We start from the raw sequence: 27,163 nt of genomic DNA, 5'->3' as shown, positions 1-27,163 counted from the left end.
TCTTCTTCTTCTTCTTTTTTTTTTTTTTTGAAGTTTTATTTATTCATTTTATTTTATTTTTTATTTTTTAAAAATTCATTTTAGAGTGAGACAGAGAGCATGAGTGGGGGGAGGGACAGACGGAGAGGGAGAGAATCCCCAGGCAGAACACCATTTCTCCCACCAGCTGAGTGTGGAGCCCGACACAGGGCTGGATCCCAGGACCCTGAGATCATGACCTGAGCCAAAACCAAGAGTTGACCACTTAACCAAGTGAAATTACTTGGTTTGCCCCTGGAAATTACTTCTAAGCAGACATATTATAAAGCACAACTATAGTTGAAATAAAGCTTGTCAGAATAATAATTTAACTTGGGGCACCTGGGTGGTTCAGTTGGTTAAGCAACTGCCTTCGGCTCAGGTCACCGTGTCAGGCTCTTTATTCAGCAGGGAGCCTGCTTCTCCCTCTCCCTTTGCCTGATACTCTGCCTGCTTGTGCTCTCTCTCTCTCTCTGTCAAATAAATAAATAAAATTTAAGAAAAAGAATAATCATTTAACTTAATTAAAATGAAATCTATTAGTTTCATAATCTTAAACATCTAGCAAATATAGTATTAGCTTATTTGACTAGTAACCCTGTGTAGAATAAAATTGATAATCATACCATATTCAGTGCTGATAACTCAGAAGACACAACTGTTTTTACTAGACCAACAATGTAAACTTAGTCTTATTTATCAAAGATTGACCCAAATTGCATGAACTTGATAAACATTTGGGTTACTTTCTTTATTTCTGAGAGTTTGGGGAATATTTAACTTACATAAGCCCCCCCCCCCTTTTTTTAAAGGTCTTATTTATTTAGCAGAGAGAGACATAGCGAGAGAGGGAATATAAGCAGGGGGAGTGGGAGATGGAGAAGCAAGCTCCCCCTGAGCAGGAAGCCCAAAGTAGAGCTTGATCCCAGGATCCCAAGGCAGATGCTCAACCAACTGAGCCACTCAGGCACCCCAACTCTTATGTTTTTAAAGCTCATTTGGAATAAATATCTTTTAATGGATTTTATAGACTGATTTGTCAGTGCTATTCAGAGGTAAGAAAATATCACATATATACATTATATACCTATACAAACATACAGGCAGACATGAATACAAGTGGTCCCCAACTCATGATTTTTTTGACTTCATGATGGTACGAAAACAATACACATTCAATAGAAACCTTACTTCAGAATTTGAATTTTGATCTTTTCCTGTGGCTGGGTAAGGACAGTGAGCCTGACCTCCCAGCCAACCACTACACTGACAGCCGTTCCGCACCCAGGCAACCATTCTGTTTTTCACTTGCAGTCCCCACGGTTCAGCACATTACGTGAGATATTTAGCACTTCATTAAAAAATAGACACTGTGTTAGATGATTTTTCCCAACTGTAGGCCCATGTGAGTGTCCTGAGCACGTGTAAGGTGTGCTAGGCTAAACTGTGCTATTTGGTGGGTTAGGTGTATTAAGTGTGTTTTCAGCTTACATGATTTTTCAACTTACAATGGGCTTATTGGGCCATAGTGCAATTATGAGTTGAGGGAGATCTGTTGACCTGAATAGGAAACTGTCATAGAAATACAAAACTCGCTAGTTTATTTAAGAGTTGGTGCTTATATGCACTTTTCATCCTCACTGTTATTCAAATTGTATCTCTAACAGATGGAACAAGTGGCTGACCTGTTCAGTGTAAAGGCTAAAGATTTTTATGAGTATGTGTGGAGGAGACCTTCACACTCTTTTTATTGGCCCTGATATGGAATCTCATGAAGGCTGGGGTTCAACCTCAAGCAGTTACTTATTTCAGTCAGGGTCAACCTCAGGCAGTTACTTATTTCAGTCGGCAAAGAAGTTAACTTTTTTTTTTTTTTTAAGATTTTATTTATTTATTTGAGAGAGAGAGAGAGGGAGAGAGAGCACAGAGGGAGAAGGAGAAACAGATTTCTCACTGAGCAGGGAGTCTGCTATGGGGCTCAATCCCAGGACCCTGAAATTATGACCTGAGCCAAAGGCAGATGCTTAACCAACTGAGCCACCCAAGCGCCCCAAGAAGTTAACTTCGTGAAGGCTGGGTTATGCTAAGGACAACGACAATGGAGGTTTGCTAAGGGGGTTGTTAATTGGAGCTTCTTGGGTGGAGGAGTAAATGTCTCCTGTTTTAGGACAGTAAGCAATAGTACAAGTGAAAGCCAGGCACCCCTGGGGCTGAGAGCCAGAGTTGTTTTCTTAGATGTTGACATCTCAGAGAGATAGTTCTGGGTGGTAGGAGACTTACATCTCAAAGGGGAGGAAAAAGATGCAAGCTTTTAGTCCCTCGTCCGAGAGGGCTCAGGGATGTATTTGTCTATTAGGTTTTGATTGGAGCAAATAATACATTCTCCTGTGGCATGGAGCTTTTACGAGCAGGCAGTTCAAGGCAGGAGAGGCGTGGGAGGTGGACAACATTATTTGTGCTGAGCCTGAAGTCTTGAGCATGTCTGGGTGGAGTTCTGAGTTTAGAGGAGGGCTCTGAGGAGTGGGCTTGAGGAGGCAAAGGCCTGAGATGGTCACTCCTGGAGTGTTTCTTCAGTGCAGGGACCCTCTTTTCCAATGTCCTGACTGTTTATAGTATCTGCAGAAATCTTGAAATGAAGAGGGGAGGATTTGGGATTGATAATAAGCATGGATGAGCTTTGGGATACCTCTGGATCCATGATGATTCTGCAGAGAGCCAATTAGTAAGGCGAGGACAGTTATTTTTAATTCTTCAAAGAATGAGATAGCAGTCTTGCTAATAACATTAGTGAAGGAGTTGGCCTGCCCGATCAACTGCATTCATTTGAATTCTTTGTAACAATGAGAGAAGATTTCCAGTGAAGGGGGAAAAACAGAAGATTCCTATATTCTAAGACATGTATATTTGAAGCTGTGTGCTTTGCAATATTTTAATAAATTGTTTGGCAAAGGCTTTAGGATGTTCCCCTTCCCTCTGAGTACACTTTAGCCCAATAAAATTTTGGAGGGAAGGCCTCTATAATAGCTCCTATCAAGCTCTGAATATGGGCCTCCAACTGGGTCATTTGCAAGAGGAGGAGGTGGAGGGGAGTTCATGGTGGGGGCAAATTTTAATATTTGTTCTAAATCTGATTTCTGTTCTAGAATTTTGCTAGGGAAGTATTTTAGGGCTGGCTGTAATCTTTTTGTGTGTCTCATCAATTTGATCCTCCCGTTTTGGTAATAGGACATTTGTTTAGGGTGAGAACATTCTAGAAATCTTTTTAAATATACCAGCTTTGCCAAGTCAAAGGATCCATTGTCTGGCTGTTGGACAACTTAGGAACACCATGGAGATACTAGTTCCAAAATGTGACTCAAAACCAATAGGGCTTTATGTGGCTTGCCTCTACATTACACGGCCAAAGGAGTCTCAGCAAGGATACACCCCACGCTGCCAACGTTGTCAATGTCAGCTCTTCTGAGTCTCTGGAATTTACAACAACAGTGACAACCCCGGAAATGTAGTCGCTTCCTGAAAATACCCAGTCAGTCATCTGGGATTTTGGACAATATGATACCAAGTAGATATCTGAGCCTCTATTACTTTGATACATTTAATAAGAATATAAGATCTTTACCTAAAATTGGAATTACAAACAGAACCCAGATTTGTGACTTGAGTTTTATCTGCACTGGAAAATTAATATGCTACCTTACTTAGTAAAAAAGTATCTCTTTTTTGTTCATGAATTCAACCTGCCTTAGAGCATTTTTAGGAAAAAAATTGTGGCATGATATGCAGCAGAGACAAAAAGAGTGCTCTTTGCCACTTTGTTTTCCATAATGGAAAATATTCAGTGCAAAGTGTCCAGTAGTAGAAATCTATATTCTTCTGAAGCACAGGTGTAACTACACATGTTTGTAATGGGTTTGTCCAACTTTAGAAATAATAATGCTCCAATAGTATAGTATTGTATAGTATGCTCACCCTGTTATGAATAAATCTTGGGAGTTTTAATTCATGTGTGATCTGGAAAGACTGCAGTAGAACAGTTCAAATTCAGTCTGGAATTGATATTTGGACCTATTTATAACAATGGTTTCTTTTTTTGTAACTAATGGATCCTAGTGGTTTACTGATTCTTACAGATCTCACACTGAAATACTTGGCCCAGGATTCAGATGTAATGGATTGTGGTCTTTCTCCATACCCGTTTCCTTTAGGAAGTCCTTAGAGTATAATCCTAACCAGGTGTGTTTTGCTCTTTTCCCCTGTGGCTGTGGAAATGCCATCAGGTTGGTGGATACTGGGATAAATCCTGCAGCACAGTGACTCAGTTGAAGGAAGGGCTCAACCGAATCCTCTGCCTGATCCCCTACAATGTGATCAGTCAGTCTGTGTGGGAGTGTATTATGCCGGAGTGGCTAGAAGCCATCAGAACAGAAGTCCCAGATAACCAGTTGAAAGAATTCAGGGAAGTATTAAGGTGGGTAAGTAGTTTAATGAAGTCACCATAATTATAATGATGTCTAACATTTATTGAGCATGTAATGTGTGCCAGGCATGGTATTAAGCATCTCATGTAATCTTGTTTATTTTTTAATAGACTTGTAGAGAAATTTGAAGATGCAAAACAAAGCAGTTGCTATCAGTTGGGCTGAGATGACTTGGAATTGTTCAGAAAAGATTTTGTTCTGTGGAATAATAGATACACCATATTGTTTGCTTATTTTTAAATATAATTATGATTTGGATAAAGTGGGGAAAATGCAAAGGGAAAATGTTCTTAGATGCTGGGGAGCAACTCTAATTCCTTAGAAATGCAGTTCCTTCTGTTGAGCCTAGGATGAGTACAAACACTAATGTTAACAACCATATGAATTCTTCATACCAGTTCTAATGACATAAACTATTATAGTAAAATGAAACATGATATTGCCATTCAGAACACAGACCAATCAGAAGTGTTTGGGTCCCCCAGGTAAGGTATAGTTAAAAATGCAGTGGGAGGCCCTCATCCATGCCCATTGGTCATTTACTTCTGTTGGCTCTGCTTTCCAGCAAAATGTTTGACATTGAGCTCTGTCCTCTACCTTTTTCATTGGAAGAAATGTTTGGCTTTATTAGTTGCCGGTTCACAGGATACCCTTCCTCTGTTCAGGAACAAGCTTTATTGTGGCTTCATGTAAGTAGATGATACTTTTCATCATTTGGGGCAATAGTTCTTAGCCTGGAAATTTGAGATCCCTGGGTAGAGGAGCGGGAAATTATTGCAAAGAGTCCATAAATTCACATGTTTGCTGAGGACTGTCTATAGACTAATAACTCATAGCACAGATGAATACCTAGATTTCAAATATATGTGGCTGTAGTTATGGTTAACAAAATACTGATTTATGCAATACTGTTACTGAATTCATAATAGCTTTGGTCCTTATGTGTTTTTCTATCAATAGATTTAAAGGTACCATAGCTATCTTGTGGGCGTCCTAATAAATAATTTCATATTAAATATGTCCTTTACTTGGAAAGGTTGACAGCTACTGACTTAGGGAGGCATTCCTGCTGCTCCCCCAAGCTTGGAATACTTTTCTCTCTGGTCTGCATTTGTAATCCAGCTTATCCTTAAATCCCAACCATTAAAAATGGTCTCATCGATGAAGTCTGCTGCTGTTTCACACCCCCATTTTCCCTTCAGAATTCATTATTCCTTCCCCCCCAGTATTCACATAGGCTTTTTGTGCAAACGTTATTCTGCCTAATATTCAGTTTGTTTTTGTCTCTTCCCCTGATTGCAGATGCCTGGAGAATAGGAACCAGGCAGGCCTTTTCATGTTTGAATTCATGCCTCCCTTCACCCTCTCCTCTCAGCATCTGGCACATGCCTCGTATTTATTTAGTGCTTGTTCCTAAACATTTATTAAATAGAGTCGAGTGCACAACAAGAAGTGGGGGCAGTTTCCAAATAGGAGGTTAGAGTCAGTGTTTAGATTAGCCATGGGTGCTGTTACATTGTTGAATCACAGACGGGTATGATACCAAGAGCTTTTCAGGTCATGCGGATACCTTTCTGGTTCTACATTGAGGAATGACATCTTTCATAACTGATAAAGAGCAAAGGAATCCCCCCCCCCTTTTTTTAAGTCACCTTTTGGACACTTTTCATGCCCTGGTAGATCTCAATAAGATAATTTCTCATTTTAGGAAAGCCAGTCCTTCCACAGATGGCTGGGTGTTGTCACTCAGTCATCCGCACTTTAGGCTGAGTTTTGTAGGGGTGAGTGCACAGGGCCATCACCCTCTAGCCTCACCATGATGAGAGCAATCACAGCTGTGTTTTAAAGGGCTTTCCCAGAGTGCTGGTTTGAAGACAGGGTGCTGCGGCTGAAGGTTTTAAACCACTGGTCTAACCTTTTGGGGAATAGTGTGAACAGAATAGTGATTGGCGTTGGCTCATTTGTTAATTTACTGTGGAAACATTTATAGACTTCCTCTGTGCCAGGCACTGTAATTGGCACTGTGATGAAAGTGGGATAAGAAATGGTCCTTTCTTCATACTTCCTTTCTTCAGGGAGCTCACACTGGGAGAGATGGTATCAAACAACCAAATATGATGAAAAACGACAATTGCTCTAATAAATGTGTATACAGAGTTCTATCCAAGGAAGCAGAGAAGAGGGGTGGATTAGTTCTGCCTGAAGGAAGGAGGCATCGCCTTCCAAAAACTCATTACAGAAAGAGAGTTGCTAGATTTTGGCAAGATACATGAGCTGATGAGATGGGGCAGTCAGGTCCAAGGGGCGTATGGACTGGGGGAGGACTGCATGCAAGTTCCACTACTCCAGAAGGAAGGTGGTGAACTAAGCCACTATTCTATGGGAAGGAGGAGACAGTGTCAAGAGATACTTTGAAGTTTTAATAGAAATAACACGGCGATTATGGGATGTGGAGAGTGGGGAAGCTGGCAGGTTCAATAACAACTTTGATTTTTTAGTATGAAAAATTGAGGGTTGCTGTGCTGGTGGAATGTGCATAAGGCTGAATATCCTCATGTTCAGTCGTTCGCTTTGGGAAAAAATGGTAAATGCAGTTTTACTTTGAGTTTTAAAGTTTATATTTTTTTGGGGGGGGGATATATGCCTTTTTTCCACAGGTCTTATCAGAGTTAGACATCATGGTTCCACTTCAACTATTGATAAGTATGTTTTCTGATGGAGTTAATTCTGTTAAAGAACTGGCAAATCAAAGAAAATCAAGAGTCAGTGAACTGGCAGGGAACCTTGCAGCTCGAAGGGTAATTATTGCCACAATTGTTCTTGTCTTATTTGTTAAGATTTTGTCAATTCTACTGGCTCCAAAAGTAGCATCAAAATAAACTTCTCTGAAAATGCTCTTTCATCCCATCTCACTCTGTTAATCTTTTCAATACATTAAATCATAGAAATCATTGTTTAAGATATGTTTCATATAATCATGGTCAATAAATTATCGAGTTTTTTTCCTGCTCATACTTGTTAGCTATCTCTTACCCTTGATAAAAGCAAAAAGAGTTAGCTTGGAGGTATTATTCCTTTTTTTTTTTTTCCTTTTGGTCTCCTGATGAACAACAATTCTTTACCAGCTGTTTGGCAGATGAGTGCTTAACTTTGGGGATGAGAAGTTGGGATGTTTTGTTCTATCATGTTTTGAGAAGATGTGATTGTCTGATGGGGACTGTGAGTGATGTTGTCACTGTGGACCCATTGAGCCCATTTTTTTTTGGACCCTTTAGTACCTTTGTGAATGAGAAAAGTCAACATAGTCTGGGCTAAAGTGTAGGAAAACTATTGGGACTGTTTGTTATGTTGGAGCAGCACCTCAGAGAGCTTCTGTTGATGTGTTGATATTCCCAAATAAGCATCAGTTCTGGCCAGGTTCACTGTCATGGGATGGTAAGCAGGGACTATGCTCAACTTGCCCTTATCAGCCTCCCCATACCATTTTCCCACTATCATTCCTACCTGATATTTAGGGATTAGGAAATAAGTCAAAGTCATGGGATCATAGTTTGCATCCAGTGCTTTCTTTTTATTTTAATCATTACTTTTTTTTCTCATCTGCCTCATAGGAACCAGCTGGCAAACATTTATATTTTGTTTCTTTTTTCCATAATCTTTAGTTGACTAGTTGGTGCCTTCTACTGGGCTACTGGGCAATGTGTTCACAAGAACGGTGTGAGGCATTTGGAGAAGAACTCATTATCCTCATTTTATTAATACTTAACCTGAGGTTGAGTGGGCTGAAGTGATTTGCCCTAGATAACACTGTCAATATCCAGGTATTCTGGTTCTTGATGGGGTACTCTTTTTTTATTTTTTATTTTTTTTACTCAAATATGGTACTCAGGGAACTTGCTAGTTGTTAAAGAGATTTTTTTTTTTAAGATTTTATTTATTTACTTGAGAGAGAGAGAGTACATGAGAGGGGAGAAGGTCAGAGGGAGAAGCAGACTCCCCACTGAGCAGGGAGCCTGATGCGGGACTCGATCCCGGGACTCCAGGATCATGACCTGAGCTGAAGGCAGTCGCCCAACCAACTGGGCCAACCAGGCTCCCCTAAAGAGATTTTTAAGAGGGAAAATTTCAGAGGGATATATAGTACAGATATGTCAGTAATTATCCTGCTACAGAACTTATCCCAGTGGTTCAAATGAAAGACTTTCATGTAGATTCTGCATAATCTAACTCTATAGAGTTATGGGGAAGATTAAGGGAGCAGTAAGGGTTGGTGAGGCACCTAGATGCCAGTCAGCTCAGTGGGAAGCTGTTATAGCCCCAGGATGGAGGGGACAAGGAAAAGAGTTCCTAGATTCCATTAAGAGCTGAAATGTTAAGGAAAGAGAGGCTGGAAGAATGATGGAGAGACTGCCAAGGCTGTAGCATCAAAGTAGGAAGGGGGTGGACATATACCTCCACCCCTCTCCCCTTCAGCTGCAGGGCTTCTACTGGTGCCCCCAATGATTGAACCTAACTAGAAACCAGCTAGCAAGAAAGCCAGGAGATACTCTGACCTTGGCATCCTTGGGCATAGAGCAGGGCAGAGGAAGGCAGTGAGGGGCTTGAAATAGGCAAATGGACAATAACCAGTACAACAGGTTTGACATCTACTGTTTACCCATGGTAGTTTAATAATTCTATTATCCAGATGCCATTCTTCTTTAACCAATCACATTAAACAGATTTTATGCTTATGATTCTAAAACTGATCTTGTAATACTTTTGTAAGGTCTTGTTTTTCAGGTTATGGTTTTAGGTAGTTTAATTTAGTTTAATTGGAAATGTGGATGGGATGAACAATATAATGGTAAAGACAGCTACCTTTATTCTTCAAGGTGCTGATATTTCATTCACCTGACCATTAGCCACAAAGTTTGGATGATTTTGTTTCATTTTTTTTTTAATAGACATGAGCCCTCATGTCAGTGATTTTATTTCTTATTTTTATATTTTGAGAAGATCTATACTGTTTGGAAGTACTAATGTTATTGACTAAGGTAGGAAATCAGTGTGACAGCTGAAAATACCTTCCACAAGACCCCAGATATTTTATGTAGCCCTTTTGGCTTCTGTGAGTCCCTTTACACGTGTTGGTGTTCTTTCTTCTAGGTGAGTGTTGCCTCTGATCCGGGCCGGCGAGTTCAGCACAATATGCTGAGTCCATTTCATAGCCCTTTCCAGAGTCCATTTCGGAGTCCTATGCGTAGTCCATTTCGTAGCCCTTTCAAGAATTTTGGACACCCAGGAGGAAGGACTATTGACTTTGATTGTGAAGATGATGAAATGAATCTAAATTGTTTCATCCTCATGTTTGATCTTCTCCTGAAGCAGGTAGCTGAAGCATGAGCTTCCTTTAGTTCTGCAGTGAAGAATAAGGGAACGCATTGTACAGTGATTCTTGCTATGTATTGGACTCTTACTTATGAAATGATGCAACATCACTTAAGACATTCTGAAAACTCCTTTCGGGACTCCCAAGGGAGTCTGAAAAACACTGTATGAATATCTGCAATGATGTTGACATATGAGAATGGATGTGAATTTTAGAAACACTCTAGTATCATTAGAATTGATTCTATTGAACAAATTTGGTGAACCGAGTGATGCTATTGTTGGGAAAGGAAAGGTGCAGCTCTGTAGTGATGGACTGATTTAAATATATTGCATAAATTGATTTTTGAAGGTAATTTCAGAAGAAACATATAAAAGTCTTTGATCAGGAGGACATTTCTTCTTAATTTTTTGTTCTGAAATAATTTTAGGCTGATGAAAGTGTTAGAAACGTACAGGGAATTCCCAAATACGCCTCCCCCAGATTGTCCAGATATTAACATTTATTATATTTCTTTCTCTCTCTCTATCTGTATATGTATGTATGAGTTGTAGAAATTTTAAAATAAACACTTGAAGGTAAGTTGCAGAGGTGATGCCCCCTTGTCCTCAAACACTTCAGTATGTATTTCCTGAAGAATAAGGACATTTTCATATATAACCAAGTACAAAATCAGGATATCAAAGTCTAGAAATTAATATTGTTGTAATACTATTATCTGTTATCTGACCCACAGAAATTAATCATTTTTTAAAAATTGACATAATAATTAAATCTTTATAGTAAAAGAAAAAGATGTTTTTAATCTAGGAAACAATCCAGCATCACTCATTGCAAGTATTTGTCCTGTCTCCTTAGTCTTCTTTCATCCAGACAGTTCTTAAGTCTGTTCATCCTTCATGTTCTTGACATTTTTGAAGACTGCAGTCCAGTTATTTTTTAGAATGTCCCTCAATTTGAGTTTGTCTGATGTCACGAATCTATTTGGGTTAAACCTTTTTTGGCAGTAATGCCACTGGTGTGATGTTATATCCTTTCCAGTGCATCATATCCGGAGGCACATGGCACAATAATGTTGCCTTACTAGTGGTGATAACTTGGTTAAGGTGATTTCTCTACTCCAAAATCACTACTTTTCCCTTTGTAATTAGTAAGTAACTGGCAGGCTGAGATTTCCTTTTCTCATCAGACTTTTACCTACTAGTTTTAGCATCCAGGGATGATTCATGCCTGGATCAATCATAGTGATCCTGGTTAACAAAATGATAATTTTTAAATTTCATTATCTTTTATTAGCTGGCATTCTACCAAAGAAATAGTTTCCCTTCTCTCCCATTTCTGTATTTATTTGTTCATCTTCTTATACTTGCATGTACTCATGAATTCTTATTTTATTCAATGAGTTAAAATCTACTATTATGATTACTTGTATTTTGATGCTCATATTGTCCCATATTTGACTAGTGGGAGTTCCTTCCTTTTTTCTTTTGACATATTCCTCATCATTCTTTGAACACTTCCTTAATTTCTAGCATGATAAGATGTTCCAGGCTCATTTTATATTTTCCTAGCCCCAACCTTGAAATCAGCCATTTCTCCAAGGACCCCTGGTTCCTCTTAGTGGATAATGGATAATGGTATTTAGAAACCAAGATCTGGACACTAAGTGAGGAGCAGCATTTTTTAAATGTGTAAAATCTCACAAAATGATAAGTTAAAAAAAAAATCTCTCTTTTAAATGTCCTGTATGATTTTAAAATTAATTCCCACTGTTTGTCTTATATTTATATTCTTTTTAAAAAAAACCTGTGGAAAATAATATATACTCATGGTCTAAAATCCTTATTACCCTTAAATAACTTAATATAATTGTCAGATAGTAAAAATTATCCCCAGTTAATATACTAATGGAATATTGGACAAAGAACCAAATTCCTTCTTTTCTCTTTTCTCTCTCCTTTCCCTTTCTTTCTTTCTTTCTTTCTTTTCTTTTCTTTCTTTCCTTTTTTTTTTTTTTTGCCTTCATTTTGATGTTTTTCAGATGGAGTTACAAGATGATGGGATCACAATGGGTTTAGAGCACAGCTTATCAAAGGACATCATTTCCATTATAAACAATGTCTTCCAAGCCCCCTGGGGGGGCTCCCACACCTGCCAGAAAGATGAAAAAGCAATTGAGTGTAACTTGTGCCAGTCTAGTATTCTCTGCTATCAGCTTGCTTGTGAACTCCTGGAGAGACTAGCTCCTAAAGAAGAAAGCCGGCTTGTGGTAAGAAGTCAGAGAAATGAGAGGACTCATATCTGACCGTGGTAATGACGGTAGTAGCTGGTATAATGGGGTCTGCCTCCAGTGTCCATGTAGGCTCCATGCTGGGCTCTATGTGAGACTGTTAAAAAGAAAGCTTTCCTGTTCCTTCTACCAACTAATTCTCCTGGGAAGGGATATGAGCTGGAGCTACATTATCCAGAATTCTGGAGTCTTGAGTTACAGTTGTTGTGCATCCATTCATATAATTTTTGTAAATAGGAAGCATTACTGGTATTCTTAAAATAACTTTTATTACAAAGTTCAGATAGCAGTAAATACTACAAAATATACATGTCAAATATCAAGTAAGTAGATAGGAAACAGATCAGGAATTCCTGGGTAACCCCAGTTTATAAAACCCATTGACTTCACCAACTACCAGTAAAGGCTTCATTTTATTTTCTGTTTTTCAAGAAAATGGTTTCAGTAGAGAACAACTAATATATACCACACATTAGCTACTCCATATGTTCGTTATTTCCTGCTTAGCCAGTTTTCATTTAAGGCACATACACATATCACCAAAATACCCTCATGCCATCAAAAGGAGGTGAACCTGAATTATTTGGGCCAGCGTTTGTTATCTTCTCTGTTTCTTCCTTTCACCTAATTTTTATCTAAGTAGAAAGTGACTTTTTTTTTTCTTCAAGATTTTATTTATTTGAGAGAGAGAGAGAGCATGACCAGGGGCAGAAGGGCAGAGGGAGAGAGAGACGCAGACGCCTGCTGAGTGCAGAGCTCGATGCCGGGCTCGATCCCAGGACTTGGAGATCATGACCTGAGCCAAAGTTAGCAGCTTAACTGACTGAACCACCCTTTTCTACCCCTAAGTAGAAAGTGACTTCTTAAAAATGTTTTTTATGAGGTATAACATACATGCAGTAGAGTGTTTCTTCATTTTTAAATACCTTTCTGCCTACTAAACTTGTTTGTCCTCTATGTTGCAAAATAACCTCCCTGGACTTTGGTCTTTCAGCGTTGTCATTGGGTAACCTCAGTACAAAACAGTCCTGGTCCTAGCGACCTAAAGTAAAATCAAGACGCTTACGCATCTAATCAGGGAGATGTTTAAATAAATGAAAAACCATTAGCGTGATAAGGGTGACAGGAGAGGTCTGAACAAGGGAACTATGGGGGCAGAGGAAGGACAGCAGATCCAGCTTGGAGGTGTGATGGGGAGGAAAGAGAGCTCCTGGGCTCATATTTGCAGGAGTGGAGTTAGTGAAATGAAGGCAGTGGGGTAGAAGGACTTTTGAGACCCAGAAAACTCTTTGTGTAAGTGATCCAGAGGAAAGCAGGGAATGAGACACTCAGGAAACCTCAAGCCGTTGAGTGTTGTCACGCAGTGAGTGAGTGAGAGGGAGTGACAGTCGGGTCCAGTAAGATGGACTTGGTCTTATTTCCCCTTCATTAAGGGCTCTGTCTGCCAGACTCAGAAGTTTGGGTTTTGTCTTGGTGAATGGGGGAATCCGGAAGGATTTAATCAGGGTGCAGATACAATGTGATGAATTAGAGAAAAGAAAGTTTGGGGAAACCCGGGGACAGGTGTCTAGTCAAGGAGCCTAGTGTGGTCACTCAGGATGGAGATGCGAAGTCTGAATGAAAGCAATGGTGGTGGCGATCAGAGCAGAGTCAGGCCTGGTGGGTTTTTAGGCAAGAGGGTCAGCAGCGTCTGGTGTTTAGCTGGTGTTGAGGTTTGGGAAAGTGGAGGGCAAACCCCTGTTTTCTGGCATGGGAGCTGATAACATTGTTATTTATAGAAGAGTATTAGAGCAGCAGAGGTGGGTATGATGCACGCACAGTCAGACATAGCAGATTGAGATGCCTTTTAGATATCCAGGTGGGGGTTGTCCTGCCCTGTCAGGTATGTGGATCTGGTTTTTTGGAGGAAGGTCAGGAGTAGGTAAATGTTTGGAGCCGCCCACATATTGTGCTGGGATGTGTGGAATGAGAAGAGAAATGCTAGCCATGGCTAGCGTTCTGGGAAGGACCAGCTCTTAAGAGGGAAAACAGGGGAACTGAAGACTTAGAAATAAATTGAGAGGAGGCCAGAGACACAGGGGAAACAATGAGAAAGAGCAAGGACTCCAAAACTAAGGAAGAAGGCAGTTTAGAAAAGGAAGGAGTAGCCGATCATGTCAGGAGGAGAGAGGAAAGATACAGGACTGAAATGTGCCCAGGGAATCCCAAGAGGGAGGGTCGCCTGTGCCCTTGGGGATGGCAGTAACCATGGGTTCCCATAGCCTGTGGTTTAAGAACAGGATCAGCTGAGGATGCGGCTGTGTCAGGTGCAGACTTCTGGTTCAGGGAGGGCATAAGAGGGTAAAGAGATGGAGGCAGAGGCCCTGACCCCGTCCTGTCCCTGGAGGGCTTTCTGTTTTGTGTTTGTCTTCCCAGAACCATCCTGGGAAACAGGGAGGAGTAAGCATAAGTATAGAGAAACCAAGCCATGAAACCATTCTCCCGTGCACATGATGCTTTGTCATGCACTTGTCACGGGCCGAGAATCACACATTTGGAAGCTGAAGGATTCTGTTTTCCTCTCCCAAGTGTTTATGGGAGAGATGCTCATCAGTAAAAGAGGGCTATTTCGTAGAACATTCCAAACTTCTGGGTGTCCACTGTGCGGGTCAGCCTTCTTTGCTCTTCAGTCCTCTTCCTGGGACAAGTGGGCGACAATGGGGCGGAGGGGCTAGCAGGAGGCTTGAGCTCAAGATGGGCGACACCAGTCCCTGCCATTTGAGAGGATGATTCCAGACCCACGGGTTATCAGCAGGGAACACTTCACTGTAGCAAACTGCGTGAAGTTCGCTTTACAATGTGATTTTGTGCCTTGCTCATGGGTGACCTAGGGAAAGGGTCAGGCTGAGCAAAACTGGGATGTTGGCGGAGATATTCTCCAGGGCCCTCGCAGCCCCCGTGTCCCTCGGGTGCTCCATCAGTCTTGAGCCGGCTGTCAAAGAATTCTTGAAAAAAACATGTACTGGTTAAATTGTTAGCTAATAGAGTATGATTTTTGAGGAGGATATTTGAAGTGGGACTTGAAGGAAAGAAAAAGCCTGGAATTGGAGCTTAAGTAGAGATGGATATTTTAAGCGGCAGCTGTAACTAGTGCTCTCTCTCTCTTTTAATCTTCCCAATTTTACCTATTTCTGCAGCCGGTTTTATACATATGTATTGTATCTGACATGTATTGTCTGTAAATACATCGTGCATACTATAGTCACGTGGTGCAATCCATCTCCAGAACTTTGTCATCTTGCAAAACTGAAATTCTGTACTCACTAAACAAGAACCTCCTGTTTCCACACCTCCATTCTACTTTCTGCCTCTTTGAATTTGACTACTGTAGACCTGTCATTTATCTGGAATCATGCAATAATTGTCCTTTTTAGGGCAGGCTTGTTTTACTTAGCACTGTGTCCCAAAGGGTCCCTCACATAGCAGTCAGACTTCCTTCCTTTGTAAGGCTGACTAACGTTTCACTGCGTGTATGTAACACAGTTTGTCTCTCTGTTCATGTGTCAACAGACACCTGGCTTGCCATACCTAACTCACTTTAAAGCATACATTACAGCTATTTCTGGCTCCTAAAAACTTGACGTATTCGGACAACCAGTGTGTCTATCTTTTTTTTTTTTTTTTAAGATTTTATTTATTTATTTATTTGACAGAGTTCATAAGTAGGCAGAGAGGCAGGCAGAGAGAGGGGGAAAAGCAGGCTCCCTGTTGAGCAGAGAGCCCGATGTGGGGCTCTATCCCAGGACCCTGACATCATGACCTGAGCCAAAGGCAGAGGCAACCCACTGAGCCACCCAGGTGCCCCATCAGTGTGTGTATCCTAATATATTACTGTGAACCCTGTATTACTCCCTGCTAGTTAAGTACTGGTACTGAACAAAATGTGCATGGATTAGAATCACTTGGTACATGGGACATGATCATAGGGAAGGCAGGCTTAGGGCGATGTAATGTTTTTGAGATTTTTCCATATCTCTTTCAAGGGAATGAAAATGTTTTAGTGACAGCTGATCCAAAGTCCCTGTAATTATTATGGAAGTGAGCTCACATTTCTTCTGAGGCAGGTGCCTTTGTCCTTCAGGGCTCAGCACAGGGCTGGGACACAGCAGGCACTCAGCAGATCTTTGTGGAGCTGAGCAGAACCGTTGACATGCCCAGCAGGCTGCTCACCTGTCTGCTTGTCCTGTTTGTTCCAGGAGCCCACAGACAGCCTTGAGGATAGCCTCCTTTCTTCCAGACCAGAGTTTATTATAGGCCCTGAAGGTGAGGAGGAGGAGAATCCAGCAACCAGGCATGGGGAGAACCCAGGCGATTGCACCGAGCCCACGGAACATGCTGGTAGGTGAACTCTGGCCTATGCCAGTTAGCGTGATATTGATGTTCAGCACCCTGGTGTTTTTTAGATTACTGTCGACTTGGGCAAGTTCAAGTTTGGCTTCTCAAGTGGAGACTGGTGCAAATGACCCATTTCCCAGGATGTTACTTCTAGCAGAGCAGAGGTCACTGAGCTGCTTTCTGGCAGCACGTGCTTCTTATCAGCAGAACCCACCATGTGAGCAGCACCTTCTGCTTAAAGTGTAGCAGGTTCTTGTGGAGAAGTTGTCATGAACCAGGCTGGACGACTGAGCAGAGAGGGTGCCTGCACTCTGGATGGCCACTTAGGGCGTTTGGCCAAGGCAGAGTGTTTGGGGATAGAGCCGAAGGAGCTTGACCTCATGCAGCTTCTGTCCCTAGGGGCTCTACCTGGTCTCCGGACAGGCTCACACTGTCTAGCAGAATGTTTTGTGCTCTGAGGCTGGTTGGCTTTGCGCAGAGCTAGAGGAAGGATGGCCTCTTTCTGGTTTGCTTGCAGGCTATGTGTGGCCTAATTAGGGGCTGCAGAATGGCAGGCAGGCTGGGAATCCTACTCTAGCTTTTCATAGCCTGAAGGAGTTTGGGGAATTTCATATGTGAGCCCATGTGCCTTTGGGGAAGCTTGATTTCTAGATCTGCTCTGTGGCAATTTGGGAATTTGTACAGGACCTGGCATAAACATGACTCATTTTTTATCTTCCTGCTTCCATTATCTTGAACCAGGTCGCTCACCCCCAGAACCAAAGTTTGGGAATTCTGGGCTTTCCGTCATTCCTTCAGCGAGCATCGAACAGTGACTCTGGGCTGCATGACAGCCCTGGGTCTGAGTAAGACATTAGTCTCATTAGTTTGAAATGCTTGGTCAGAACTAACTGCTTCTGTGTTAGTTGTGCACGTGACCAGCTGAGTGTGAATATCTTGGATCACTCTGTTTAGAACCACGGAAAACTAAAAATGGAAAATACCCCTGAGATGACCTACTTCATTGGTTCTCAGCATGTCCTTGGACTTGTGCAACCTCTGTGTTGTTTCCTTTGGACCTTCCTTATTTGGGGTGGTGAAGGGTGGGGAGACAGGGGCAAGTCCTGACCAACAGCCCCGGCTGCCCGCCCTCTTCACCCCGAGTGTGCTCACCTGCTCTATTTCATACGTTGGAGTTCTAAGTGAGTTTTTTTTTTAACCCAAATCACCCATAGAATAAAGCTTGGAAACCTGTTGATCTAATTCAGCCGTCTCACTTTGCACATGAGGAAAAGACATCCCAGGTGGGTTAAACATGCCCTGGTGGTGCAGCTTGTAGCCCTCCTTCCTGATTTACGCTTTAGGCTTATGTGTGGCCCCAGGCTGTAATGGAACATCGGGCAGTCTGAGGAGTTGAAACAGAATGAATGAGCTCCACCACCCACCCCCAGTTCTGTGTGGAGCTGGGGCAGAGATCTGGGAACTGGAACTCCAAATACTGAACAACTAGTTGGTGGCAGGATTGAGACTTGAAGCCGGGTGTCCTGGATAACTTGGAATTAATGCCTTTCTGAGACCCGGGCCTAGGGCTTGTTTCAGTCAGGCATTAATGCCTAAAGGAAGCAAGGATGTCACTTAGGATCCAATAACCTGTATTCTTTGTATATAAATATATTTTTTAAACCCACGATGGCACACAAATCACTTAATCGCTCCTTTTATTTATTCAGAGCGTTTTATATGAACAGTGGTTAAAATAAAGCAATTTTTTGTATGAATGACTCTTCTCCTTGCTTAAACATCTGCTCTGTTCATCTCCCTCAAACACGACTTCAGCCTGTGGTTTATTTTCCTGCCTTTTTTCCCTGCTGTGTGGCAGGTCACAGTTATAAATTGTCTCTGCCTTAATCTTCCTCCAAGACCAGCCTTCCCTGCTGCTCTGAGCCCAATCCCGCTTCTGCTCTGTGGGCCTCCAGGCCGTGGTCTTGAGCTCCTCTGTCAGAGCAAACGTGTTCGATCAACATGTGTTCTGTGATTCCTCCTTCCTTTCAGACTGTTTCCTGTTTCTGCTTTTGTGGCCTGGTGCCCATTTCTTATAGCTTTTAGATATATCCTCCACTAAAAATACTTTTAAAACTCTCACACTTTCTAGAAAAAATAGACTCAAGGGTCGGTAACAAGTATTTAAAATACATGAAAGCAGAACTTTTAGTATATACTCCAAGAGAGCTGATTAGTATATACTCCAAGAGAGCTCGACTCCCATTGTCTCTGGTTCCAGGGATTGCCAAAACTTAGAACGGTGATTTGAAAATGTTTTACACTAGTGTCTGCATCTGGTTAACTTGTGAATTCTTTTCCCCAGCACGTCTCAGGTACCATATATTGCCATCCTACCTGCAGGGGCAAAGGTATTAGAGAGACTCACAAGAAGATTAAAACCATGAGTAGTTGTTCTGATTTGAATATGCCTAGCTTCTTTCAGACAGTCCCTTTGACATGGTTCCATGGGATAAATTCTTCCTTAGGTGCTAATACAACTTGAACATCTCCTTAAGACGTTCTTATCTCCCTTTCAATAAGAAAGGTGTACCTAGCCAAAGGCCAGGCCCCTTCAGTGGCAACAGAACTCCCTGCCCACAGGAGCACAGGACCAGGCTGGGGTTGCTTTAGGGAGCCAAGGACATCTGAATATATATGGTGGGCTACATGGAAGCTGAGAGCCCTGAATCTAGAAGGTTTCCTGCACTGGCATCACAGAAGGGGTATATGCCACCTTGGAGAAGCAAATAAAAATATTGCACAAAATGCCTTTTATTTATTTATTTTTTAAAAGACTTTAATTATTTATTTGCCAGAGACAGAGGGAGAGAGAGCGCGAGCACAGGCAGACAAAGAGGCAGGCAGAGGCAGAGGGAGAAGCAGGCTCCCTGCCGAGCAAGGAGCCCGATGTGGGACTCGATCCCAGGACCCTGGGATCATGACCCGAGCCGAAGGCAGCTGCTTAACCAACTGAGCCACCCAGGCGTCCCACAAAATGCCTTTTAACATATCGGGTCTTTATTTCAGTCCTTTTGGTTTTATGGTCTTGATCAGGTCATGAGTGGTGGGGTAAAGGAAAAACTAGGCTAACCCTCGTGTAATTATTTCTTTCCAGCAATAAAGAATGACACTGAGAGAAAGTTTTGCTACCAACAGCTTCCTGTAACTTTGAGGCTAATATACACCATTTTCCAGGTATTGTTTTTGACATATTTTTGACGTATTTTGACGCTCTTTTAGATAACTCAGTAGTAACCATGTGTTTCTTCGTGTAGGAAATGGCGAAGTTTGAAGAGCCAGACATCCTTTTTAATATGCTCAATTGCCTGAAGATTCTCTGTCTACATGGAGAGTGTTTATACATTGCTAGAAAAGACCATCCTCAATTTTTAGCCTACATTCAGGATCATATGTTGATTGCAAGGTATGTCATCCTAGCAGGTTTTTGTTGTTGTTTATATTTTAGGCTTTAGTTGTGAAAATCAATGTCAGGACAAGACTTACCAACTCATTTGGGCCACTCCTATTAGCCAGGACAAGCTGCCTATGGGAATAACTTTCATTTCTTTTGCCAAGTCTAACATTTAAGTATGTCAACATGAAGAATAGTAATTTGTTTTGCTAGACACTGTGGAAATAGAGACGGCAAAATAAGGATTATTTGTTTTATCAGTTGTTGGACATCTTAACGGTATAGTGTCCCTTAGAAAAATGTCAACATTACTAAATCACTATTTATGTTGTATCATGTAGTATAATATTAATACCAAAGACTTATTTGATTTCTTACTTGAAGTAGAACTTCCAATAGACACCAAAAACCTCTCCACATATTGTCTGATACAGTATTTTTAGAGACTGCAGAAGCATTTTGAGAAAAATAATAAAATATTGTCCTGGATTTAGATAATGTTTTCTGCTTAGGAAGAAAATAACTCAAAGTAACTATTAGAGTCTTCCTGAAGGTAAGTCAGAAAAATAGTATCCTCATTTAAATGTAAGAGAATGAGGTGGTAAGAAGAAAGAAGAGGTTGGCTTGGTTAACTTGGTGACAAAACTGTCTTGAGACTCTGTCTTTTCACACATTTTTTCCCTTTGTTTATCCATTCATTCAACAGATATCACTGGGGGCTTGATATATATAGATTATCATCCTAGGTACTTTGGGAATTTGCAGTCTAGTTTGGAAGGGGGTGAATGTTATTTATACAGAAGGTGACCACATAATTTATTCTTTACATTATTTACTTTTGAGAGTGAAGAAGGAGTGCTCTTCATAATAGCCTCAAACAACTAGTATAATGTAGACCAAGATCTTGGATAAACCAAGATACTTGGTTTCAATGTCCATTTGGATGGGCATTGAGAGGATGTCAAGGACTTTTAGGATAAAGATCTGAAAATATTTATGGTCAGTGAAAGGGATCAGAGGAAAGGGAGTAGCTGGTAGAGTGAGGTCCTGGAAGACAAGAATATATGATCAAGAATGAAGGGTGGGCGAAAGAGAGGAGGGAGGTTCTTTTCTTTGAAAGGAGATATATTTTAAGGAAAAGAGAAATAAAGTGTCAAGAGAAGCTCATTACTGAACCTTAAGAGTAGTGTGTCCTGATGTCTTTTCTTGAGAGGGAAGAGAATAGAGATTATGTTGGGAGCTCAAGGAACATGGAAAAATGTATGGAATCGCTCATGGAGGAACTCAGTAGGGTGTCAACAAGAAGTAATCTAAGACTGGCCTGCTGCCGTGTCGAGCTGAGCTTAGCTAGCACCAGCTTGTGGTAGAAATTAGTAGGGATTAGTAGGACCAAGTTAGTGCTGGGGCCTGGGAGTGGATGAGAAAAGGGGGGCAATGTAGGTTTATTCAGGAGTAGGAATTTGTGATTTGATTATGGTGGAAGTGGGGACGAGGAATTTTGCAGGAGGACATGGTTGCCTCTGAGATCCAGCTAAGATGGGAGGCATATGAAATCAGAAGAGGATTGATGTTTGGAAGAAGAATATGAAAAAGATGGAAAAGAAGTCTTAGTCAGGATTAGGAGTATCTTGGGTGGGGACACTGTTCAACCCAGTACAGAACATAGAATGGAAAAAGTGGAGAGTCTGCAAAAGTTTCCTCAGGATAAAATGGGAGTTCTACAGGTGGAATGGGAGGAGCCGGTAGAAGGGTAGGCCCGGCTGACTTGGATGTGGGGAAGAGTAGGACTGATCTACAGATAGATGAACAAGTCCAGGCAAAAGCCATGAAGGAGTAGGATTGGGAGTTAGGCAGAAGCTCTCTTCATTCTCTGGAGTGGGACTACTAAGTAGGCCAACTTTTGTTGTTAAAATAGCCTCTATTGGGGGCGCCAGGGTGGATCAGTTCATTAAGCGTCTGACTCTTTTTTTTTTTAATTTTTAAAAATTTTTTAAAAAATTGTTTTTTTTCCCTCAGTGTTCCAAAATTCATTGTTTATGCACCATACCCAGTGCTTCATGCAATACGTGCCCTCCATGATACCCACCACCAGGCTCATCCAACTCTCCACCTCCCTTCCCTCCAAAACCCTCAGTTTGTTTCTCAGAGTCCACAGTCTCTCATGGTTTGTCTCTCCCTCCGATTTCCCCCAACTCCCTTCTCCTCTCCATCTCCTAATGTCCTCTGTGTTATTCCTTATGCTCCACAAGTAAGTGAAACCATATGATAATTGACTCTCTTTGCTTGACTTATTTCACTCAGCATAATCTCTTCCAGCCCTGTCCATGTTGATACAAAAGTTGGGTATTCATCCTTCCTGATGGAGGCATAATACTCCATTGTGTATATGGACCATATCTTCTTTATCCACCCATCCATTGAAGGGCATCTTGGTTCTTTTTACAGTTTGGCAACTGTGGCTTTTGCTGCTATGAACATTGGGGTACAGATGGCCTTTTTCACTACATCTGTATCTTTGGGTTAAATAGCCAGTAGTGCAATTGCCAGGCCATAAGGTAGTTCTATTTTTAATTTCTTAAGGAATCCCCACACTGTTTCCCAAAGTGGCTGCACCAACTTGCATTCCCCCAACAGTGTACGAGGATTACCTTTTCTCCATATCTTCTCCAAGAGTTGTTGCTTACTGTCTTGTTAATTTTGGCCATTCTAACCGGTGTAAGGTGATATCTCAAGTGTGGTTTTGATTTGAATCTCCCTGATGGCTAATGATGATGAACATTTTTTCATGTGTCTGTTAGCCATTTGTATGTCTTCTTTGAAGAGGTATCTGTTCATGTCTTCTGCCCATTGTTTGACGTGATTATCTGTTTTGTGTGTGTTGAGTTTGAGGAGTTCTTTATGATCTTGGATATCATATCAGCCCTTTGTCTGTAGTGTCATTTGCGAATATCTTTTCCCATTCCGTGGGTTGCCTCCCAGTTTTGTTGACTGTTTCCTTTGCTGTGCAGAAGCTTCTGATCTTGATGAAGTCCCAAAAGTTCATTCTTACTTTTGTTTCCTTCGCCTTCATTATACATAAACAAAATGGATAAAAGACTTCAACGTAAGGCAGGAATCTATCAAAATCCTAGAGGAGAACATAAGCAGTAACCTCTTCAACATCAGGCACAGGAACTTCTTTCAAGTGTCTGACTCTTGATTTCAGCTCAGGTCATGATCTTATCAGGGTCTTGAGATCAAGACCTGGGCAGCTCATTGAGCATGGAGCCTGCTTGAGATTCTCTCTTTCTCTCTTTCTGTCCCTCTGCCCTGCCCCCGCCAAACAAACAAATAAACAAACAAACAAGTAAATAAAGGCAGCCTCTACAGGACATTTTGCCAGGCCCCATGAATTCCTGGTGCTGTGGGATTTCTGGCTCAGCCTTTGAGCTACATAACCCAATTTTTTCTTCAAAGTACTACCCTGACACAAAAGCCATGATGAAAAATCAAGGGATCTGGGGAAGGACACTACCTTCCTGATTTCAAAGAAGGCTGCCCTAGAGAGTTGGGAAAGCCCTAGGGAACTGGTGAAATCCAGGCTTTTTTGTCACTGGGATGGTTTTCTAGCAGTGCTACATATAGTTTGTTTCCTTCAACTACCTTGATCAACCCAGTTTTGTGTTCTCTCTTATGATAAGGAAGGGAAGGACAGCCCTGCCAGTTAGTGGAGAGGTTGTTCTTAATAGAAATAGAGTTGTTCTTTGCTAGAAAAAGAGGAGAGGCTGCTGGGCAGACAAACACAATAAATTTCTCCAGATATTCACTATGAGAAAATTTTTTTAAAAAATCACTTTTAGGGGCACCTGTGTGGCTCAGTTGGTTGAGCAACTGCCTTCGGCTCAGGTCATGATCCCGGACTTCCAGGATCGAGTCCCACATCAGGCTCCCAGCTCCTTGGGGAGTCTGCTTCTCCCTCTGACCTTCTCCTTTCTCATGCTTTCTCTCACTCATTCTCCCTCAAATAAATAAATAAAATCTTTTTTAAAAAATCACTTTTTACCATATAATCTTAACAGAACTAATATCAATTTTGTATATTTTTAAGTCATTGCTCATTTATATACTTGAATTTCTAATATATAATTTTTATTTTTTATATTAAAATATAGTATTAAGTAGTGTTTTTCTGTGTTGTTACATAAAAGCAATTTCTTTAAGAAAATGAACAGAACAGATTTAGGAAAGGTTTATCAGAGGTTTATAGTCTTGTGGATGAGTGTCAGAAAGCATCCCTACCAGCTGCCTGTTAACGACAGATCCCATAAACTGAGATGATTGTGTTTGCTTTCTAGAAAGGTTATCATAACAGTAACCACTTTGCTTCTTGCTTCCTCAGCCTGTGGAGAGTCGTCAAATCTGAGTTCTCCCAGCTATCTTCTTTGGCAGTTCCTCTGCTTCTCCATGCTTTGTCACTTCCTCATGGTGCTGACATCTTCTGGACAATCATAAATGGCAATTTCAACAGCAAAGACTGGAAGATGAGGTTTGAAGCAGGTACCTCTGTATTAGCTTAAAAATTCTCTGGGGGGTCACAGGTAAACCAGATGTCAAGTCACGATGTCTCTTGTTGACCCTCCTTTCTTTCTATATTTCTTTTAAAAATTTTATTATTTACTTATTTATTTATTTAGAGGGAGAGAGGGAGAGCATGCACACAAGTGGGGAGACACGGGGAGGGAGAGAGAATCTCAAACAGACTCTGCACTGATTGCAGAGCCTGATGCAGGGCTTGAGATCATGACCTGAGCCAAAATTAAGAGTTGGATGCTCAACTGACTGAGCCACCCAGGTGTCCCTCCTTCTTTCTTTTTAAAGAGTACTGCCTTCCTTGATAGTGTTCTTTGGTGATTCTACTTAACTGAACTTGCTTTCTAATAGTATTTTGCTTTATAATAGTATTTTGCAGAGTGGTCCTTATGTAGGATGGCCCTGTTCAGGTCTTCCTAGGATAGTCCTAGTTTATGCCTGTTGTCCAGGTGTAGTTATTAATTGTATGCTTCTTTACTCTCAAATGGATCCTGGCTTGAATGATAAATTATACAGTTAACATGATACCTGATATTATGTAGTCAATATAATATATAATATGACATAATGCAATAAGTTACTTGTATCAAAGTAACTGGGAGTGTTCCTTAAACACACAGGTGGTTGGGCCCCACTCCTAGACCTACTGAATTAGAATCTTATGGGGTAAGGCCAGGAATATACATTTTTAACAAGGTTTCCAGGTAATTCAGTGATGTTTGAGAATCTCTGCTGTTAGATCCTTTCTGCTGAAGCATCAGGATCAAGTCTGGGGCAGTGATGGGTATGATTTCCTGGTGCTGAGAATGGCAAGTTCTCAAAGGAATATGGTAAGGAAGGAACCTGGGCATGTTCTCTTAGCCTCGCATTGGCTGCCTTCACTGTCACCCCAGTCTGCTAGGACTCCCATCCTTGGGAGCAGCAAGGAGGGCCCGCAATGCCGTGGTGTTCGAATGGTTCTCTGTGTTTCAGTGTCTCCAAAATGTGACCAAGGAACGGAAGTTCCATTAGGTGGGTTAACTATGACACATTCGCTAATACCACTGTCTGGGGGCACTTAAACAACAGACATTTATTTTCTCACAGTTCTGGATGCTGGGAAGTCCAAGATCAAGGTGCCAGGAGCATATGGTTCCTCAGGGTTTTAGGGGGTCCAGAATCTAAAGCGAGGTCTGGCACCTCCTGTCTCCCTGTATGTTCTGCAGAAGGGCCTGGAATGGACAAAGAAATGAACATGGAGGCATTTTGAGTATTTTGAAGTATAGTTTGAGTTAAACAATGAGGAAGACCATTAAAAAAAAAAAAGACAACCCACAGTTAAATCAAGGCTGCCCAACAGAAAAGTTCAGTACTAGGTAGAAACGGTCTCTTTCACACAGATAAAATGGGACATTCAAGAAGGCGGCATCAGAATTTCCTTTTGGGGGGAACCTGGGTAGCTCAGTGGGTTAAGTTTCTGCCTTTGTTTCAGGTCATGATCTCAGGTTCCTGGGATTGAGTCCCGCATCGGGCTCTCTGCTTAGTGGAGAGCCCGCTTCCCCCTCTCTCTCTGCCTGCCTCTCTAATTACTTGTGATCTCTCTCTGTGAAATGAACAAATAAAAAAAAAATCTTAAAAAAAAAACAAAAAAGAATTTCCTTTTGGTTTCTCAGAGCAGGGTGTGGGGGACCCAGAGTTGACTTTTTCTTTGTGGGTTCCATTCTTGTCTAAGTAAGTGTCTGGTTTTTTGTTTTTTTGTCCTCTCCTTTTACACTGCAGTGGAAAAAGTGGCTGTAATTTGTAGATTTTTGGATATTCACTCAGTGACCAAAAACCACCTGCTGAAGTACTCCCTGGCACATGCCTTCTGCTGCTTTCTCACAGCTGTGGAGGATGTCAACCCAGCGGTGGCTACCAGGGCCGGTCTCCTGCTTGACACCATAAAGAGGCCAGCCTTGCAGGTGACGTCCCTTGGATGTGTGTTGTGTGCTCTGTGGACGGTACTCTCCTGAGCACATACAGAGCTGATGATGAGGACTGCAAGAATGGGGGAGTTTCTAATGGGGAAAAAAATCCCAGAAACACACCTTTCTAAAGACCCCTTGTTCTTATCTCTTACTACTTTCTTTTTAATCTTTGTCTGTATGGTGAAAACACTTTTGACAGAGACAGGAATTGTATAATGTTATTTTTTGTGGCAGATTTGTGAACTCAGCTGGTTAATCTTGTACTGTGTAGCTGGTCCCTGGGCTGGGAGCTTTTGTCATTAGAGACTAGACACTAAGAGAAATCATCTCTGTGACGAATTATAATATAAAGCAAAGCAAGATCTGAGAAGGCAAATACGCCAACTAAAATGAAAGTCAAAACAACATGAAATACGAGACCTGGAGAGAGCTCCTTATTTATTTTATTTGTCACCTTAATTTTATAATTGAAGAAACCAGGTCTCAGAGAGGTAACGTGACTCGTCAAAGGACACAGAGCGAGTTAGTGGAAGAACCGAGACTAGAACCTCCAAAGTCCTGATCTCCTGATTTCCCACATTGGCTCCCGACTTATTACAGTGTTGTTATAATGAAAACTAATAATAATGGCAAAAGCTAAAATTTGTCAAACAGATACTGTCTTTCCAGGACAGTGGGTTAAGT

At 41.4% G+C, this 27,163-nt stretch overlaps 1 protein-coding gene across 17 annotated transcripts in view; it reads left to right on the top strand.

The window, feature by feature from the left end:
* The window catches only part of UNC79 (unc-79 homolog, NALCN channel complex subunit), a 239,117-nt gene that overhangs the window by 112,770 nt on the left and 99,184 nt on the right, over positions 1-27,163 (top strand). For all 17 annotated transcript variants that reach the window (XM_082733281.1, XM_082733285.1, XM_082733276.1 and 14 more), the window contains 10 exons: positions 4,296-4,486; positions 5,062-5,185; positions 7,154-7,294; positions 9,645-9,866; positions 11,909-12,136; positions 16,393-16,534; positions 19,668-19,747; positions 19,828-19,976; positions 24,343-24,500; positions 26,292-26,473. In XM_082733281.1, coding sequence (XP_082589407.1) covers positions 4,296-4,486; positions 5,062-5,185; positions 7,154-7,294; positions 9,645-9,866; positions 11,909-12,136; positions 16,393-16,534; positions 19,668-19,747; positions 19,828-19,976; positions 24,343-24,500; positions 26,292-26,473 — 1,617 coding nt within the window. The remainder of the gene's footprint in view (positions 1-4,295; positions 4,487-5,061; positions 5,186-7,153; positions 7,295-9,644; positions 9,867-11,908; positions 12,137-16,392; positions 16,535-19,667; positions 19,748-19,827; positions 19,977-24,342; positions 24,501-26,291; positions 26,474-27,163) is intronic.

This window comes from Mustela nivalis (assembly GCF_964662115.1).
Source record: "Mustela nivalis genome assembly, chromosome: 6".
NCBI lineage: Eukaryota > Metazoa > Chordata > Mammalia > Carnivora > Mustelidae > Mustela > Mustela nivalis.
The sequence above is the reverse complement of the archived record's forward strand: the minus strand, read 5'-3'. Positions and strand labels throughout refer to the sequence as shown.